Genomic DNA, 18233 nt, shown 5'->3' on the forward strand with positions numbered 1-18233 from the left:
TCTGCTTGGTGTGCTGCCCTCCATAACAGAGCACCCCAGAGCGCTGTACAGAAATACGCACCACCATTGTGTTTGTCTCACTCTGCTTGTCTGACTTTTATTTCACTTGTTGTTGTTGCTGCTGCTCTGTGTTTGTTTCTGGTGATTCCTTTAATGTCTTTGTGTTGGAGCGCACATGCAAAGAAGCATTTCATTGCACTTGTGCAGATGACAAATAAACCGAACTGTGCAGATGCAGTAAACGGTGACCACAGAATTAAGCCCCACTTCAGTCTGAGCACAGTGATTTAACCCTTATCCAAAGACACTCATAGAGACTTAATGGTGGTCAGAGCCCAGACAGCTGCATCTGCCCAGTCCCTTAGGACATCGGAGTGCAGAGTGGAGAGAAAGTGTTGTGATTGTGTGTGCGTGTGCGTAACGGACATCTGTGGGCGGTGGCTGTGTCCTGCTGGGGTTTGATTCTCGTTTCCGTGTCCTGCGCCAGCGTTTGCGGAGCTCCAGACGGACATCCAGGAGCTGACTAACGACATGGACGGGGTGAAGATCCCTTTCCTGGAGTATCGCACCTACGCCATGAGAGTCATGTTCCCTGGTATCGAGGAGCACCCTGTGCTGAAGGAGCTGGATGTAAGGACGCCTTGTACATTAAATATCCTATTATAATCCAATTCTAATATAATAATATTTATTAAATACACGGGGCAACGCCATGCTGATTCACAATGTGAAAACGATCAGTAGGGCAGTGCGGTTGTGTTGGATATTCCGTTGATATCTCCCAAGTGCTGAGGATTGAGCTGGCTCTCTCTTCTGCTGTGCCAGTAACCAGTCTCTTCCTGGTCTTTCCCTCTCCATCTCCCTTGCCTTTTCATCCTCTTCGTTTCACCTGCTCATCCTCCTTCCTGCTCTCCTGTCCATTCTTCTCACCTGCTACCTCTCTCTCAATCTGCCAAACCGTCTCTGTCTGCCCTCCCACTGTCTCTGCCTGTCCTCTGCCTCTCTGTGAACACTCCCTTCATCTCTCCCTCTCCCTCTTCACGAACACTCCCTTCATCTCTCCCTCTCCCTCTTCACGAACACTCCCTTCATCTCTCCCTCTCCCTCTCCACGAACACTCCCTTCACCTCTCCTTCCATCAACCCTCTCTGCCTCCCCCCTCTCTGTGCTCACAGTCTCCAGCCAGTGTGGAGAAAGCCCTGCGCCTCTTCAGCCAGCTGCTCCACAACAAGATGTTCCTGCTGACCTTCATCCACACCCTGGAGGCCCAGCGCTCCTTCTCCATGCGGGACCGCGGCAATGTGGCCTCCCTCCTGATGGCGGCGCTGCAGGGCAGGATGGAGTACGCCACCATGGTGCTCAAGCAGCTGCTGGCGGACCTCATCGAGAAGAACCTGGAGAACCGCAACCACCCCAAGCTGCTGCTCCGCCGGTGAGGGGGGAGGGGGGGGCGTTTTCCCGATTGCATTGATCGATTAAACCCGTCCCCCTCTTATTTCATCAGATCATGAGAACAGTTACGAATGACAGGAGGCCGTCTGGCCCATCCGGTCCATGTGGTGGTTAATAGTCAATTGATCTGCTTGGTGCTGGGGAAGTGGCTGGACTGGCTCTGTCGAGGCCCTTGAGGGTCATGAACACTGGTCTCGGGACCCTGGGGGTCCTCTCTGTTCAAGACCGAACAGTTTCAGTCCCCTCCAGTCCCTGTAGGACGTTCCCTTGACGATCCCCTGCAGCGACCCCTGCCTGCTCCTCTCGAGGCCTCTTTGAAACTCCTGAGTCTGACAAATTCAGGGGCTGTTCTGACCTCTTGTCTTGACAGAACGGAGTCGGTGGCGGAGAAGATGCTGACCAACTGGTTCACCTTCCTGCTGCACAGATTCCTCAAGGTGAGGCCGGCCCCGCCCGCGCGCGGTGTTAGACCCCCGTCTCATGAACCCCACGACTGGAGGTTTTCTGCATTGCAATAAAGAAGTGAACAGGTTTACCCCAGCTCTCGCTCACTCTCCTCAGAACAGCAAGGGGCTTTTTATTCTCGTAAAACATCCGTTTGTGCTTGGTCAGTACAGTAGCTGTTTCTCACCATAAAAGGTGTAAAAAAGGTCAGAAATTTGGCAGTTAGGTCACTCTTGAGCAATTAACCAAGACCCTGATCTGCTAAGACCCTGTTCTCTTCCGTGTTGCTGAATCACGCATAGGATGCATGACTTACACATCTCCACTCAAGAGACCTCGAAGAAACCAAGGCCAGCCAGGAGTGTAGGAAACAGTGACACACCTCTGCAGCACCTGGTTGTTAACTCCTAACACTGTTAGTAACAGGCACAGGTTCTTTCAGTGCGCAGTGTCCTGCTCCCTCCCTGACAGGCGACGCTCCTCCTGGTCTCCAATGGCAGGAGTTCTCCTGTCCACCGGTGGCCGTTTCTCTTAGCCACTGGCTCTTGAACCAGGGGTCACTTACTCAGCAGTTTCACAGCCTTGAGAATGCTAACATTCGCTCGTTTAAATGCTTGATTAATGACTGCAGCTGCTGGATGATTAACTATGAAAACAGGCTTTTCATCTGTGTTTTTTTACTCCTTCAGTGATATTTAAAATGGCATTAAGGTCATGCTGGAAAGTTTCTAAATGTCATTTACAATGACAAATTGGCTAATAAAATATTAAGCGCTAAACATACTGGAGCCTTAAGAACCTAGTGAGAGATCTGTGGCACGAGACAAATCCCACTTTTCAGTTAAAAACATCTTAACGAGTTAAGTCGTGCAAAGTCCTTGCTAGCCTTGGAAAATGCTGTCGAATAGCTCTTTAAAGGTACCCAGTACAAGTCTGTCAAAAGGGGCTTATAGCAATCCTCAGCCACATGTGTGTATGGTTTTTAAATAATATTAAAACCATAAAAAGGCTTGATTCAGTTCCTGTTAGACCGTGTTCTTCTCCTGGTAGACACGTGCTGCCGTGCTGTGGCCTCTGCAGACGGGCTGTCAAGCTATAATTAATAACGTCAGAAAGCCGTGTCTAAGGCCTAAATCATGATGTTGTCTCAGTGCCACTGTTTAGTCATCGAAAGCTTTTAAGTGGGTAATTGGTGACTTCTGTGCTCTTAACAAAGGCTGCTTGGAATGAAGATTGATTCTCCCTCTTTCTCAATCTCTCTACCTCTCTTTCCTCTTCTCTGTCCCTTTCTTTCTCCTTCACTCCATCTGCCCCTCTTCCTCTCTTCTACTCTCCCTCCATTCTTCCTCTTCCTCCCTCCCTCATCTGCTCCTCCATCTTCCCCTCCCCCTCTTCCTCTCTCTCCCTTACTTTTCTTCCGTGGTCCTCTCCCTCTCTCCCCCTCTCCACTCCTCCTCCGTGGTCCTCTCCCTCTCTCCCCCTCTCCACTCCTCCTCCGTGGTCCTCTCCCTCTCTGCCCACTCCAGGAGTGCGCCGGGGAGCCTCTCTTCATGCTCTACTGCGCCATCAAGCAGCAGATGGAGAAAGGGCCCATCGACACCATCACTGGCGAGGCGCGCTACTCCCTCAGCGAGGACAAGCTCATCCGCCAGCAGATTGACTACAAGCAGCTGGTGAGACTCTCTCGCGACTCCCATCACCAGCAGCCTTCTTTCCATTGCTCTTTGCTCCCTCCGGTGTGGAATTTCCCATTACAGCTACAACTCCTGCCCTGTCTGGGGGAGAAAGAGGCCCCGCAGACCCGCCCACCTGTGGGGCTCATTCCTCTTTGACACACTGTGAGCTCCATGGCGCCTTGCAGGAGAGTTAATGCCGATTGGTGGAGAGGCGTGTCTCTTACTGACAGCGCTACAAGCCTATTATTACACCCTCCATAGTAATAGTAATTAGAGTTCCTTGCACCTGTTGAGCGCTTTTCATCCGAAAGGATCCCAGTTGACTTTAGTCGCACTTTTCACTTCATCCACCAGTGAAGACCCATCTGGGTGACGCACAGCAGCCATTCTGCACCAGCAGAATCACTGCGCAGTAGATCAGGGGTCTAAATTGCTTCACCTGTTGAATTAAGGGGGATGTTTAGGGAGGACAGATTGTGCGAGACCATATTGGATTTTAGTCAGGACACAACGATTAGCACCCCTGCTCTATTGAACAGTTTCCCCAGATCTTTAATGGCCAAATAGTCAGGACCTTTGTTTAACGCTGAACGTCAGCACTGCCTGCAGCAGTTTTACTTTTGGCTTTTCATTGGGAAATTCCAGGTGCTCTGCAATCACATACTCTCTCTGCACACGTTCTACACCACAGGTGTCTGTCTCACCTCTTCAGCTAGCACAGAGCTTAACCCTTTCACACGCAGATCCCACCCTCCAGATGGTGGTGTGATGGAGAAACACTGGCCTACTGGTCCAGTGTCCTGGGGAGGCCATGGAGACACCTAGGTGCACTGGTCTGCTGCAGACCAGACTGTAAGAGAGTCTGGAGGGATACCACAGAGGTTGAAGTCGGCAGTCGGATATCAGCTCAGGGGCGGCACGCTGACGTAGAGAAATCAAGCTCTTTATTTTGCGTGTGCAGCCATGACAGTGGTCAGATAATCGCCAAGCAGATAATCTTCCACAACGGCTCTGGGGGCTGTAAGCCGACCCAGAGAGACGGCCCGCGGACCAGGGTCATCAATCGTGCTGACCCGCCAGTGTCGCGTGACGCTCTGCAGAAATGAAGCGATTTATTGCGCGCACAATAAAGACGAGCTGTTCTCACCGCGCGGGGCTCGGCAGCCGGCGCAGGCCAGCACCATCGCCATTAAATACCGCATTTAAACAATCAGTGATTTATGGGATGTCGGCAATGAACGCGCTGTGTAAAAGCATGAGGGGGCCGCAGGGGTAAACAGGACTGATAAAAAATGTAAAAACAACAGCATCAGAGCTATTCCCTTTAAGAGCCGTGCATAATTAATCATTCTGGGGTTGGAAACAACGCACTGATCTGCTAAAGTATTCCTGCCCCGATCAGTAAGGTTCCTGCCATCAGTGATCCTCCAGGCTTGTCAGTCAGGCAGAGGTTCAGCTGACCTCGTACATCAATCCTCCCCATCAGACTAAACACGAGCGGTTGTGTCGCTGTCAAGGGAGTCAGCTCTTAAGTGGGCGGAGGTCCCTGTAGTGTGGTCCAGCCTGTTGCAGGCTCCGGGGGGCAGCCGGAGTCGAGCAGCGAATTCTCCTGGGGAATGGGACCCCGGGGGCGCTCGGATCTGTGTTGCGCGCTGGGCGCTGCGTCCGGAGCCGTGCCTCAGCGGCGGCGCGTCATGGCTCGGTCTAGGGGTTCCCCCGAGGGCGGCGGGGCCAGTTGCAAGGGTCCCCCGACCCCGGGACCCTCAGAAGAGGCGCGTCAGAGCCATGGCACGGCCGAGGCAGGGAGGTCAGCAAGTCGGAGGGCTGAGACTGGGCTTCTCGAGGTGTACTGGTCAGCTGTCTCGTGACGGGCACTTTCTCAGGGCCCGAGAACGGCCCTGACACACGAGGTGCTGACCCTGATGGTGGACAAAGGAACAGGTGTGCATCCTTTTTCTCAGAACTGCACGAGCCTCAATTACCCCCGTCGGCCAAATCGATACCCCACACCCCCACCCTCCTGCGAACTACAATCCTCCGCTCTCCCTGAGCCCGGCTCCCCTCTTCCCCCCTGCTTAAGCCTCCCCCGTTCCTTGAGAGCTGTCTAATTTGCTGTGTAATTGGTTTTTAATCAAAAATTTATCACTCCTAAAAATAATATTTTTTTAGTAGCGCATGGGAGCAAAATTGACTTTCCTTAATGATTAGCGAGCCGCTCCTGCAGCTGCTCGTGTGGTTGTTCCAGATGCAGATTGCTTTAATAACCTGATTAACTCCCCGAGAGCACAGGAAGAGATGCGTTTGTGGATATATGGATACATGCATATAGAAGGGGTGTCAGGATTGTCGTAAGAGTGTTTTCTTCAAAGGCTAATTAGCCGAAGCAGAAAAAAAGAAGCTCGTAAATAAGGAGCAAATAGCAATGATAGCGAGGCTGAAAAGGCGACAGTCCTTGGTGTGTTATTTAGGGTGTCATTGGGGAACAGGTCCTTGGACTATGTCTGTAGCTGGTGCAAGATCAGATAAAGGTGAGTGCAGTGAAGTCCTCCCGGCTGTGGTGCGTGGTGGTAAAAGCGCTGTGGACTGCGCTGTAGAATGGTAAAGAGTGGATGTGGTGCAGGCTGGGGAGACGAGGGTCTCGCAGCGGTAATGCGAAGCCGAGACCGCCCTGGCCTGGGGATGCACACAGGGAGAGTCTGCAGGAGCCCGCGGGCAGGAAGGGCGCCCTGTCGGCCCTCAGCGCAGACCGTGTGAACACGCAGGGGGTAATTCCATGCTGAGAGTGAAAGAGGACACTTGAGAAGTCGGCCGTTGAGCCTTTTCAGGTGTGAAGGCTTTGATCATACCAGAATGGGCCTGGGAGCTGAAACCTCGTTTCCTCTCTCTGCTCTTCAGCGTGGGGAGTATTTGTCCCTTTGCAGCAACGACATAGCTCCCCTCTCAGACTGGGTACAGCTCACGTAGAGCCCGCTGAGCTCCGCCAGCTGGGGCACAGTGTGGCAGGGTAGAGCCCAGGCGTTAGCTGGCATGATCCCCGCTGCAGACTGGCCAGGTGGTGAGGTGGTGGGAATGGCGGTCTCCTCTCTCCAACGCCGTCTCCAACTCTGTCTCGCTCTCAGACGCTGATGTGCGTTCCTCCCGAGGGGGAGGTCGGCACCGAGATCCCGGTGAAGGTTCTGAACTGCGACACGGTGACCCAGGTGAAGGACAAGCTGCTGGACGCCGTGTACAAGGGAATCCCCTACTCCCAGAGGCCCCAGGCCGAGGACATGGATCTGGGTAAGCAGCCTCGACTCGAGAGCCAGGCTCTGGCCTGCAGCAGTAGCATGCGAGGGAGAGTTAAAGCCCTCTGTCTTGTTTTTTGGGGGAGAAGAAATCAACCAACAGTAAATCGAGCATAAATCAGTCTTGCATTGGATGGGGGTTTGATCTACCTCAGAGTTTCTAAACTGCAGGCCTTTATACAATGTATGGTGCAGTATATCTATACCAGTTTCCTCACTGGAGGGGGGTAATCTCACACACCAGTTTGCCACAAAGGCCGGGGTTGTAAAACCTGACGAAACGCTCGAGAAGGACTGGTCCTTTTTAAAAAGAAAACACGCATGCACACACTTTCCTTTTTTTTCATGTAACCTTTGTGTTACAGAGGCTCTTGTTGCTAATGATATCATCCCCCCCAAAATCAGCTTTTGCTATTAATTGCACAATCACGTCGGCTTGTGTTAACTCAAGAGCGCTCCCCGAGCTTTTAAAGGGTGTTCGTTAATGCGCTGCCTGTTAATGTGTGCCAATTAGACGGGCCTCGGCTGGCCTCGACACTCAAATCGGGGCCCTTGCTGTTCTCCTGTTGGCGTTATTGTAATTATTTAATCCATGAGGGGGAGGGCTGGACCACTATACTTTTCATTTCATTTACGGCTGAACTCGCCTGGCTGTGTGTTACTGTACCAGACTGCGGCAGTGCTGTCTGCCGGGGCAGTGGATTATGACATTCGCCGTGGGAACAGACTCTTCAGATGACACTTATACATGCTTTATAAATGAAAGATTATTAATAAAGTATGAAGAAAGCAAACATCGATGTGACGAGGGCCAGCTTCTGTTATAGATTAGTTCAATGTCCACAGCGCTGCCTGAGCTCATCGTGTTGTTGCTGTCTGGAAAGTCAGGTGCGACGTGGCGATGGATCGTCTGTGGCCGGTCACAACCAGGGCTTCAGGTGTTGCTGTAAAACTGCGGGCAGTGTAGTGAAGGGCTGTGAATGTGGCCGAGTGTTGGCGAGGCTCTGTAAGAGCTGGCGTTTTCTCTACAGAGTGGCGGCAGGGGCGTCTGACCCGAATCGTCCTCCAGGATGAAGACGTCACCACGAAGATCGAGAGCGACTGGAAGAGACTCAACACGCTGGCACACTACCAGGTCAGCACAGGCTTGACACACACACCCCTCCCACTGACGCGCACACACACCCCTCCCACTGACGCGCACACACACCCCTCCCACTGACACACACACACCCCTCCCACTGACACACACACACCCCTCCCACTGACGCGCACACACACCCCTCCCACTGACACACACACACCCCTCCCACTGACACACACACCCCTCCCACTGACACACACACCCCTCCCACTGACGCGCACACACCCCTCCCACTGACACACACACCCCTCCCACTGACACACACACCCCTCCCACTGACGCGCACACACCCCTCCCACTGACGCGCACACCCCTCCCACTGACGCGCACACACCCCTCCCACTGACGCGCACACACCCCTCCCACTGACGCGCACACACCCCTCCCACTGACGCGCACACACACCCCTCCCACTGACGCGCACACACACCCCTCCCACTGACGCGCACACACACCCCTCCCACTGACGCGCACACACACCCCTCCCACTGACGCGCACACACACCCCTCCCACTGACACACACACACACCCCTCCCACTGACGCACACACACACCCCTCCCACTGACGCACACACACACCCCTCCCACTGACACACACACACCCCTCCCACTGACACATACACACACCCCTCCCACTGACGCACACACACCCCTCCCACTGACGCACACACACACCCCTCCCACTGACGCACACACACACCCCTCCCGCTGACACACACACACCCCTCCCGCTGACACACACACACCCCTCCCGCTGACGCGCGCACACACACACACACCCCTCCCACTGACGCTCCTTGCTCTCTGCTCCCTCCCTCTGTCTCTCGGTCTCCAGGTGACAGACGGGTCTCTGGTGGCTCTGGTGCAGAAACAGGTGTCGGCCTACAACATCGCCAACTCCTTCACCTTCACCCGCTCGCTCAGCCGATACGGTAAGTCCGCCGTCATTCCCACGCCAGGCGCCCCTCTGCTCGTTTCCCTGCGAGCGATCCTTGGGAAATCAGGGGAACGTCTTTCCTACGCCCATGGCAGCAGACTGGTCGAGCTCGAACTGTGCTGTGCTTTAGGTTCTCGCCACACTTGCCCAGATGAGAAGAGTCACACAGGTCTACTGTGGTGAAATCCCAGAAGAACGTGCAAAATTGCTATTTAGCTTTTCCAGGACGCACGTTCATAAGGGCTGGATATTAGCAATTCCAGGGTTCTGGGTTTCCAGAGTCCGATTACTTTCTAGATCGGATCGCTGGCTTTCCCTGGTCCATGTCTTGGTTCCTGATAAAATCACCAGGAAAGACTACTGCCATGTACTCAGAGCGACTCTCCATGCAGAACACAATCTGTTACTACAGCTCGGCTGAACACCGCACTCTCAGAGCTGCGGCCGCTCTGGGCTGCTTTCCCGTCTCACAAACACCCTGAACATCCTCTGCTAGTGACAGGCAAGGGTGTTTAAGGTGCGTAGAGAAAGCGAGGGAGGTTTGTGAGGATGAGTGTGCGGCCGGCGATGGCTCACGCGAGGCTGGTGTCTGTGTGGCACAGAGAGCCTGCTGCGGACCTCCAGCAGCCCGGACAGCCTGCGGTCCCGCGCGCCCATGATCACCCCGGACCAGGAGACGGGCACCAAGCTGTGGCACCTGGTGAAGAACCACGAGCACGCCGACCACCGCGAGGGCGACCGCGGCAGCAAGATGGTCTCCGAGATCTACCTCACGCGCCTGCTCGCCACAAAGGTACCACCCCCTACTCGCGGGCCCCACTTCCTGTCCGGTGACCCCGTCTGAACTCCGCCCTGTCGCATCAGACAATACTCCTCCCGACGTCCTTCCCCAGCGCCCGCCAGCTGGGGAAAACTGAATGAAATAAACCTCAGTATAAGTAGAACTGCTGTATGTCCAGGGTGTGTGCAATACATTATGTCCAGATAGTGCAGTATCCAGTGTGCCAAATAAAGTGAAATACCGTGTGTCCATGAAGGTGGCATGAGGTGAAGAAATGCCAGCTGATGTTTTTTTTTATTGGGGGACTCCGCCCTTTCTAAAGCTTCTGAACAACTGTGTTGATCTGGTCCCACCCCAGCATGGGAGGACTGCGCTGTGGGTGTGGGCATTAGGGTGCATCCAACTTGTCCCCTTGAGCCAGCGGTTCCCAGTCCTGGTTCTGGTGACCCCCCACACCCGCTGGGGTTCATTCCAGCCCCCCCTTAATACCTTCATTAGATAATTGGACCCTTAATTGATTTATGAAATTACTTCATTGGAACATTTGCGTTTTGTTTCTCGTGGCAAGTCTGGGATTTTATTTCCACTTACAAAGCACAGCGCCTGACGCTCCAGCATGTTTTAAGAGCTGGGAGCCAACAGCTCAGATTCATCTTGTTGTCATGAAGTCCATGAGGGGCTCGGCAGGAGTGTGGGTCAGCAGGACCGGGCCTGGTTGAGTTCCTCTCCCAGCTTGGGTTCGAGTTTCAGGGTGTTGCAGTGGCGGGCCGGGGCGGAGCTCGGGCCCGGAGCGTTACCGCCGCCTGTTGTCGCCTGGCGCAGGGCACGCTGCAGAAGTTCGTGGACGACCTCTTCGAGACGGTGTTCAGCACGGCGCACCGCGGCAGCGCCCTGCCCCTGGCCATCAAGTACATGTTCGACTTCCTGGACGAGCAGGCCGACCGGCGGCAGATCAGCGACCCCGACGTGCGCCACACCTGGAAGAGCAACTGGTGAGGAGCCATTTGACACGGTTTTTGCAAACACTTTTTTTTGCTGTTGGGTCCCACTAATTAAGTCTTAATGCGTATAGCTACCCCAGTTTTAAAAAGGCATTGCCTTACCAATGTGGTAATTATTAATAATAATAATAATAATAGTAATCATGCCAGCAGCCATATCACCCTGCAACTCACAACTGGCAACCCACTGAAGCTAAGCAGGTGTGAGCCTGGTCAGTACCTGGATGGGAGACCTCCTGGGAAAAACTAAGGTTGCTGCTGGAAGAGGTGTTAGTGGGGCCAGCAGGGGGCGCTCACCCTGCGGTCCATGTGGGTCCTAATGCCCTAGTATAGTGACAGGGACACTATACTGTAAACAGGCGCCGTCCTTCGGATGAGACGTAAAACCGAGGTCCTGACTCTCTGTGGTCATTAAAAATCCCAGGGCGCTTCTCGAAAAGAGTAGGGGTGTAACCCCAGTGTCCTGGCCAAATTTCCAATTGGCCCTTACTAATCATGGCCTCCTAATAATCCCCCTCTATGAATTGGCTACATTACTCTGCTCTCCTCCCCACTGATAGCTGATGTGTGGTGAGCGTTCTGGCGCACTATGGCTGCCGTCGCATCATCCAGGTGGATGCTACACATTGGTGGTGGTGGAGGGGAGTCCCCATTACCTGTAAAGCGCTTTGAGTGGAGTGTCCAGAAAAGCGCTATATAAGTGTAAGCAATTATTATTAATTATTATTTATTATTAATAATAATAATAATAGTAATAATAATAATAATAGTAATAATAATTAGTAGTAGTAGTGGTATTATTATTAAGACTTTAATACAGAAGGTATTACGTGCAGGAATCATGCTGCAGGATTGTAAATTTGTCGAACAACCCCATGTGGGTTTTGGGGACCTTTGTGAAAGTGTGTTTTAAAACAGGACAAGAGAATGAGCTCCATTGCAAAATGAGCATTGGCTCTTCTTGGCAGGATGCATGACTTAGAGTAGGGCTGGTCTGTCGTTCTCCTGGAGGGGGCGCCGTGTCTGCAGGTTTTCTTTCCAGCTCAGTTTTTAACAAGCCCAATCAGCTCCTTATTGAATGAATGGGGCCAATTTACCAGCTTCCCCCAGCTCTTCATGTGCTGTTGCATCGAAGAAATCTGGAAAGTCTGCCGCTCACACGGGCCCTCCAGGACCAGGACTGGAGGTGATGGTTTCATAATTCTAATTTACCGTCATGCTCTTGCTTCTGTGCAAAAACGGTGTTTCCTGTTTGAAACGCTGCTCTTTGAAAGCCACAGGGCCTGCTCTCAGTCCCGCATGTCTGCTCTTTCTCACTCCTCTGTCTCGTGAGAGGATCCGAAGGGCTACAGTCCAAACTGCGCTGCCCGGTCCATTATGCTTATTGAATTACTGAACAGCTCATCAATCCTGAAACCTCAGCCAGCTGCCTCTTGACGGGCACCAGTGACAGCTGGAGAAGCGCGCTCTCGGGCTGTGAGAGAAGCAGCAGCTCCTGCGCTCAGTCCTGGGGTCTCGGTCCGGTCCCTCTCTGGCCCTCCGGCCTCACTCTGTCACTCTCCCTGTCCCCCGCCAAGCCTGCCGCTGCGGTTCTGGGTGAACGTGATCAAGAACCCGCAGTTCGTGTTCGACATCCACAAGAGCAGCATCACAGACGCCTGCCTCTCGGTGGTGGCCCAGACCTTCATGGACTCCTGCTCCACCTCCGAGCACCGGCTGGGCAAGGACTCCCCCTCCAACAAGCTGCTGTACGCCAAGGACATCCCCAACTACAAGACCTGGGTGGAGAGGTGAGCCGCGACTCCTTCCTGTGCCCGTCCTGAGGCCTCTCAAAACCCTGCTGGCCCCCGGCCGCTCGGCTGCTCTTCCCGGTGTGCCAGGGCTCTGTGCACTGAGCGACGTCCCTCCTCTCTGAGGTCCAGACAGGGCGGAGCTCTGCTGCAGGACAGGGCCCAGCCTGTGGACTCAGGGCCGATGTGTGCTGTCTTGGCAGCGGCGCCGTGTGTGCCCCGAGTCCGCGATCGATCGGGCCACACTGGCACATGGCTGCCTTAGGGGTAGACCCCAGACTCCCAGTGCCCTGGGGTTTGAGCCATTCGGACTCGAGAGTGATGGCTGCAGAGGCGCAGCCGTGTCTGTAGTGTGACAACATCGTGGTGTAGAGACTGTTGTAATGCTGAGTACATAGGAGGGGAGAGGGGAGAGGGTAGGGCGACTCATGCAACACTACACTGTGAGTTTACCTTTCATAAGGCGGCAGGTGGCTCATCACTGCTCTGACCCCGCATGTCCCTGTGGCACAGGTATTACCGGGACATTGCCAAGATGCCCAGCATCAGCGACCAGGACATGGACGCCTACCTGGTGGAGCAGTCCCGCCTCCACGCCAACGAGTTCAACACGCTGAGCGCGCTGAGCGAACTTTACTTCTACATTAACAAGTACAAGGAAGAGGTGAGTGCTGGCCAGATCCGACAACGGAAAAGTCTGTTTCTCCTTAGCTGTGCAGCTGGCCAGCTGGATTCATGCAGAATTAGACCCTGTGGCCATCCCTGTACTCGGGGTTCGCAAGAGAGAAAAGCTCTTAATTGCAGGTTTGTGGGTTTCCTTTCTGGCTCTGCCTCTCAGTGATCCTCTGCCTGTCCTCTGTCCGCAGATCCTGACCGCGCTGGACAGAGATGGGTACTGCCGCAAACACAAACTGCGACACAAACTGGAGCAGGCCATCAGCCTGATGTCTGGGAGCAGCTGAGCCTGAGGCTGGAGGGGAGCAGCAGGAGGAGGCGGGGGCAGGGGAGGTGAGGGGGGTGGTGGGGAGTCGAGGGGGGGTGGGGGAGGGGGGAGAGGGTTTCGGGGTGCTGGCCGCACATTGGCCGGACTCGGACAATTGATCAGAACCGCAGCGCGGCCCTGGAGGCCCAGCTCTGGAAATCGAAGCCGTTTCCTTCGGCCAAACCTCTGCGCCTTCGGTCCGCTGTGCCTGTGGAGTCCGCAGAGAGAATTTGTTTTTATTCCCCCTCCCCCTCTGCATATGCCTCTGTGTTCAGACGGAAACTGGACCTGTCTCTTACTTCACTGCCCGATCGTAGAGAGGCGGACAGCTGTGGAGTCTCTAGGATACATTCCATGACCAGCCAGTGCTGTGGAGGGAATAGTTTAGAACGGACCTTCTAAAAGAGGGCAGGAATGTTTCTGTCCGGAGCCTTGGAGGACGACAGCCCATATAGGAGAGTCTTAAAAAGCCCCCTTCTGAAGAGCCGAAATCCTTCAGGAAGAGAAAAATCCTCTTGGTGCCAGCTTTAGGAAGGCCAACGTCCTGAAGCCTCCTTTACCTGTCTCAGCGACGGGGTGGAAACTCGAGCTCAGCAAGACCAGACGCTGGGAGAAGCGGCTCGTGGTTTTCATGAAGATTCATCCGGGGGGTGAGGGAGTTGGAGGTGGCACTCCCCTCTCCCCACGTCCTCACCAAGCCTTCTGAAATGTTATTTTCTAACTCAACTTGGGAGCCAACATGGACTGTGGAGTGTCCGTGATGAGGCTGGTACAGGAAAGGGTGAAAGGAGTTCTCTGGGCAAAGATGGCCCTCCTGTGACATTGTCATGGGGCACCTGAGTCCTCGGCTCTCTGCCTGACCGCAGTCGAGTCGCGAGCTGGCCTGGGTTCAGCGTGGCCGCACACAGCAGCAGAGGGAGCAGCAGAAATCTCTTGGACTGCTCCGCACTGTTGCTGTGGGGGGGTTGGGCCGATTTGGGGCTGCCGTTGTCAAAGGCCTTCAGAGATTGGGGACGCCCGACCCTGTCACAGTGTGCCACCACCAACGTATCAGCCCAGCCTGCTCGGTCAGGAGTGACCCTGCTCTGGTTCTGGATGGTTGTGGGAGGTTGATGTTTTCATTCGACAAGATCTACGCGTTGAGAAACGGCTGATTTAAAGGTGCCCCATGAAACCTTGTGCACTGTGGGCCGGCCACTCTTGACCTGGTGCAGTAGGCCTTGCTTAGTGCCAAGGAGAGATACACCTGCAAACTGTATCCATCCCGCGGGTACCTGTGACCCGCGTGTCTGCTGGCCAATGTCATTGAGGACCCAATCGCGACACTGTGGCATGGACCACATTGTATATGTTATTTCACTTCATTTCATTTGGCTGTGTTTTGAAGAAGCTTTCCCTTCAGAAGCAGGCGGCGGGCCTGACCGTTAACGTACGTTTCAGTCGTGTGCTGGCTCGGTTTGTCTCCCAGCTGTTTAGACCTGAAACCCGGCAGAGTTTCGGTCGGCTGGAAGGGTCTCTGGCATCTTCCTGTTCGGTCCCGTCAAACACCAGTGCCTGATCTTAACCCTCTTGGTCCTGCCGTCCAGTACGCTGGTTTATCGCTGATTGGCCACCGGTTGTGCTGCTGCCACCCCCAGAGTCCTGGGGTCCTGGGGTTCAGGACCTCGGGTGTACCAGCTCTCCAGCGGTCGCCTGTTACTGTACAGACTGCAGTCAGCGCACAGCTTTCCACTAGCATAGAGGCAGTGGGCAGGCCAGCGACCCGCGTGTAAAATGCATGGAGAAATAGCCCAGTTCAAAGCTCCCATTGTATGTTATGAAAACAAACACCATGTTTTGCTAACTGGTTTCATGGTCTCTTGGCAAACCGTGTAAGCGGAGCTTCGGATCTCGTTGCAGATCCAAGAGGTTTTAAGACAGGATGGCTGAGGTTGGCTTTAGTATGTCCTGATGTCCAGGAGTTTCCTGCCTGTTGCCTTAGTCCAAGGAGGGCTGTTGCTAAGGAGATGCCTTGACCACACTGCCAATTCTGCAGCGTGTTCATGAAAATTGTTTTAAGAAAGCAGCAAAGAGAAATAAAAGGACAGAGGGCGACAGAAATAAGTGGTAACTAATGTTACTTTTTTCCTTTAATATGTGGTTCTGAGTTCTGCCCTATCTGACAAAGAGCTATTTATTCTATTTATTTATTATTTATTTATTTGAAGTAGGCAGGCCAAGTCGCTGCCCTGCTGGGCGGGTTTGAGCTCGTATGTCCGCAAACCGACACCAGGCAACCCGGAGCAAAACCGTTGAGACGAGCCCGAAGACGATACCACGTGCTGTCTTCGCTGGGCTGGGCAGATCCCCCTCTCTGTAGGAAACACGCCACTCTCTGGACGTCTGCCCCACGCCTTTTGAAAATCAAGCGACTCGGCGCATCCAGGCACCCGATAAAATCAATCCCAGCTGTGTCTGGGCACAGAGAGGCCGTGGTGGCAAAGTCCGCCGTCTGTACTCTGAATTCTGCCATGAGTGGGAGCTAGACTCCTGGAGCAGTGAGTCTGTCTCAGCCAGGCCGAGAGGATCGGTCACCGAGACGTGCTTCTGGGACAGGATTTCGAGGGCAATAGCTACTGCACCTGGTGACAACGGTCACCCAGTAAACTGGTGTTCTGTTCCCGGACAGTCCAGCTACTGTGCAGAATCTGGGTTGTGCAGAACCACTCAGCACAAACAATTTCACATGTGCTGGATCTCCCCCTCAGATCCCAAAAATCCCATTAAAGCAGCCTAAGGAAGGAAATGAGCAGCTGATTTCTCCAAGAGATGAGGATGAGCTGTGTTTAAAAGATACAAATCTTCAAACATACGTTAGTTTTTACACAGCTTGCAGGGATGATATACTTGTAAATAGAGAATGCAGTGTCCCAGCAGAGCTCATTATTTAAAACCCCCAGCAGGGATAATTAGAATAGAATAATCTTCAAATTTTCAGCTTTAATGCGGGGGGGAGTGATTTTATTTATGACTGGCTTTATTCATGGTGACTTTTATGAGTCAATAACATACAAAATCCGGATGAGTCAAAATAATCACTGCAAACTCATCACATCTGCAGTGTCAGTGTTAGCGGACCTGCTGACAATCAGTTGGGTTAACTACTTTCTCATGTTTTTTTGGAATGCAGTTAATTCAATAAAGTGAGCAAAAGAAAAAAAATTGCTTGGGCAACAGAATTCAGAACCACTCCAGTCATTTGGGATTTCTTATTCTAAAGTGGTGTTTATCAGATGATAACGTCAACGCCCATCTTTGATCTCTCAGAACCAGGCTCTTTGGGATTGGCAACGATGTATTAAGTCTCCAAGCTCATAGACAACATCTGAAACAGAGTCCAACTCCAGTCCTACAAGACCTCAGGATTTCATTCCATCCAAGTAACTAATTATATGTTCAACATCCCTGGGATGGACTGGCATCCTGTCCAGGCTGCACCCTGCCTTTGACCCACTGCTTGCTGGGATAGGCTCCGGCTGAATTGGATGAAGCAGTTGGAATAATGGCTGGATGTTTAACAACACCTCTCCCCCAGTTTGTCAGCTGATGGAGACGTGAAGAGCCCAGTGGCAGGCTGGAGCTGGCCAGTCCTGTCTGGATGAGTCCGGGCACTGGCAGGAGCAGAACGAGCCTGAACTACTGTACAGAGCCTGTTTCTGGGGGAGAGGGTGCGGGGTAGAGCTGACCAGTCTTTGTCCTGGGGTGGGGGGTGTCTGTGGGGGGAAGGGGTATTCCAACTTGACTCTTAACGACCTACATCAGGTCGTTAATTGCTTAATTGGACCCACGTACCAGCTTCTCCCTGCTTTTTGAAGAGATCTAGAAACCCAGCAGATGCAGAATTCCTCCAGGCCCGGGGCTGGGAGGCTTCAGTGTATGTGCAGAGGTTTGGTGTTTCTCAGTAGATAAGTGGTTTTTGTCATTTTTTGAGTCCATAACAACATTTCAGCTGGTGTTCAAGTTCAATGTTTTTCCCCAAAGTCATGCAGAAGCAAGACTTAGTTTTGCTTTGTCCTCCCCATGTCTAAACCTGTCTTAACAGTACCGACTTGTTTACACTTTGAAAGAAATATGGAATATATTTATAATGTGTCTGAAGAAGAAGTTGTATTGTGAGTGATTGAATTGGGTGATTGCAATCTGCCTAATTGCTTATTATTATATTTTTTGTATGGTTATTGTTTAAGATTGTTAATTTTAAATTATTTTTTTTAAAGGAGGTGTAGACTTGATTCCTTTGAAACGCTCGCTGCAATGAATTGTTTTGTATATATTTGCACTTTTGTTTTTTTTTTGTTTGACTCCATTCTGAAAGGTTTCTGACAAATGGGCTTATAATTTATGTTCAAATGATGAGCATGGTGTTTTTGTTTTGCTAATAAAAATTGGATGACTGAGTATTCCTTTTAAGGTTCTCTACTGTTGTTGCCCAAGGACCATAACTATGCGCTCAGGAGCGTTTATGAATAATTGCACTGATTTGTAGGGTTAGGATTGGAGTTCAGGTATCAATTCGTCTGAACATTTGGATTAATTTAGCAACACAGCAGTGTAGTGCTAACAGTTCACACTTAGGCTTCATTCAAATGCACTGCAGGTGCATTCTGGGAATCCCGGCTCTGCCACTGTCAGGAAAATGCTGGATGCTTCATCCTGCAAAATCTCCTTCCATTAATTTGTATCACTCTCCAGGATTCTCGGG

At 52.7% G+C, this 18233-nt stretch overlaps 1 protein-coding gene across 3 annotated transcripts in view; it reads left to right on the forward strand.

Moving 5' to 3' along the window:
* Positions 1-17949, forward strand: part of plxna3 (plexin A3) — a 136831-nt gene extending 118882 nt beyond the window's left edge. For all 3 annotated transcript variants that reach the window (XM_069184100.1, XM_069184106.1, XM_069184110.1), the window contains exons 21-32: positions 488-630; positions 1176-1432; positions 1823-1889; positions 3423-3569; positions 6692-6851; positions 7888-7991; positions 8837-8933; positions 9541-9731; positions 10542-10711; positions 12298-12510; positions 13024-13174; positions 13377-17949. In XM_069184100.1, coding sequence (XP_069040201.1) covers positions 488-630; positions 1176-1432; positions 1823-1889; positions 3423-3569; positions 6692-6851; positions 7888-7991; positions 8837-8933; positions 9541-9731; positions 10542-10711; positions 12298-12510; positions 13024-13174; positions 13377-13472 — 1796 coding nt within the window. In that variant the 3' untranslated portion in view covers positions 13473-17949. The remainder of the gene's footprint in view (positions 1-487; positions 631-1175; positions 1433-1822; positions 1890-3422; positions 3570-6691; positions 6852-7887; positions 7992-8836; positions 8934-9540; positions 9732-10541; positions 10712-12297; positions 12511-13023; positions 13175-13376) is intronic.
* The last annotated feature ends 284 nt before the right edge of the window (positions 17950-18233 follow it).

The sequence above is a fragment of the Lepisosteus oculatus genome, chromosome 2 (assembly GCF_040954835.1).
Source record: "Lepisosteus oculatus isolate fLepOcu1 chromosome 2, fLepOcu1.hap2, whole genome shotgun sequence".
NCBI lineage: Eukaryota > Metazoa > Chordata > Actinopteri > Semionotiformes > Lepisosteidae > Lepisosteus > Lepisosteus oculatus.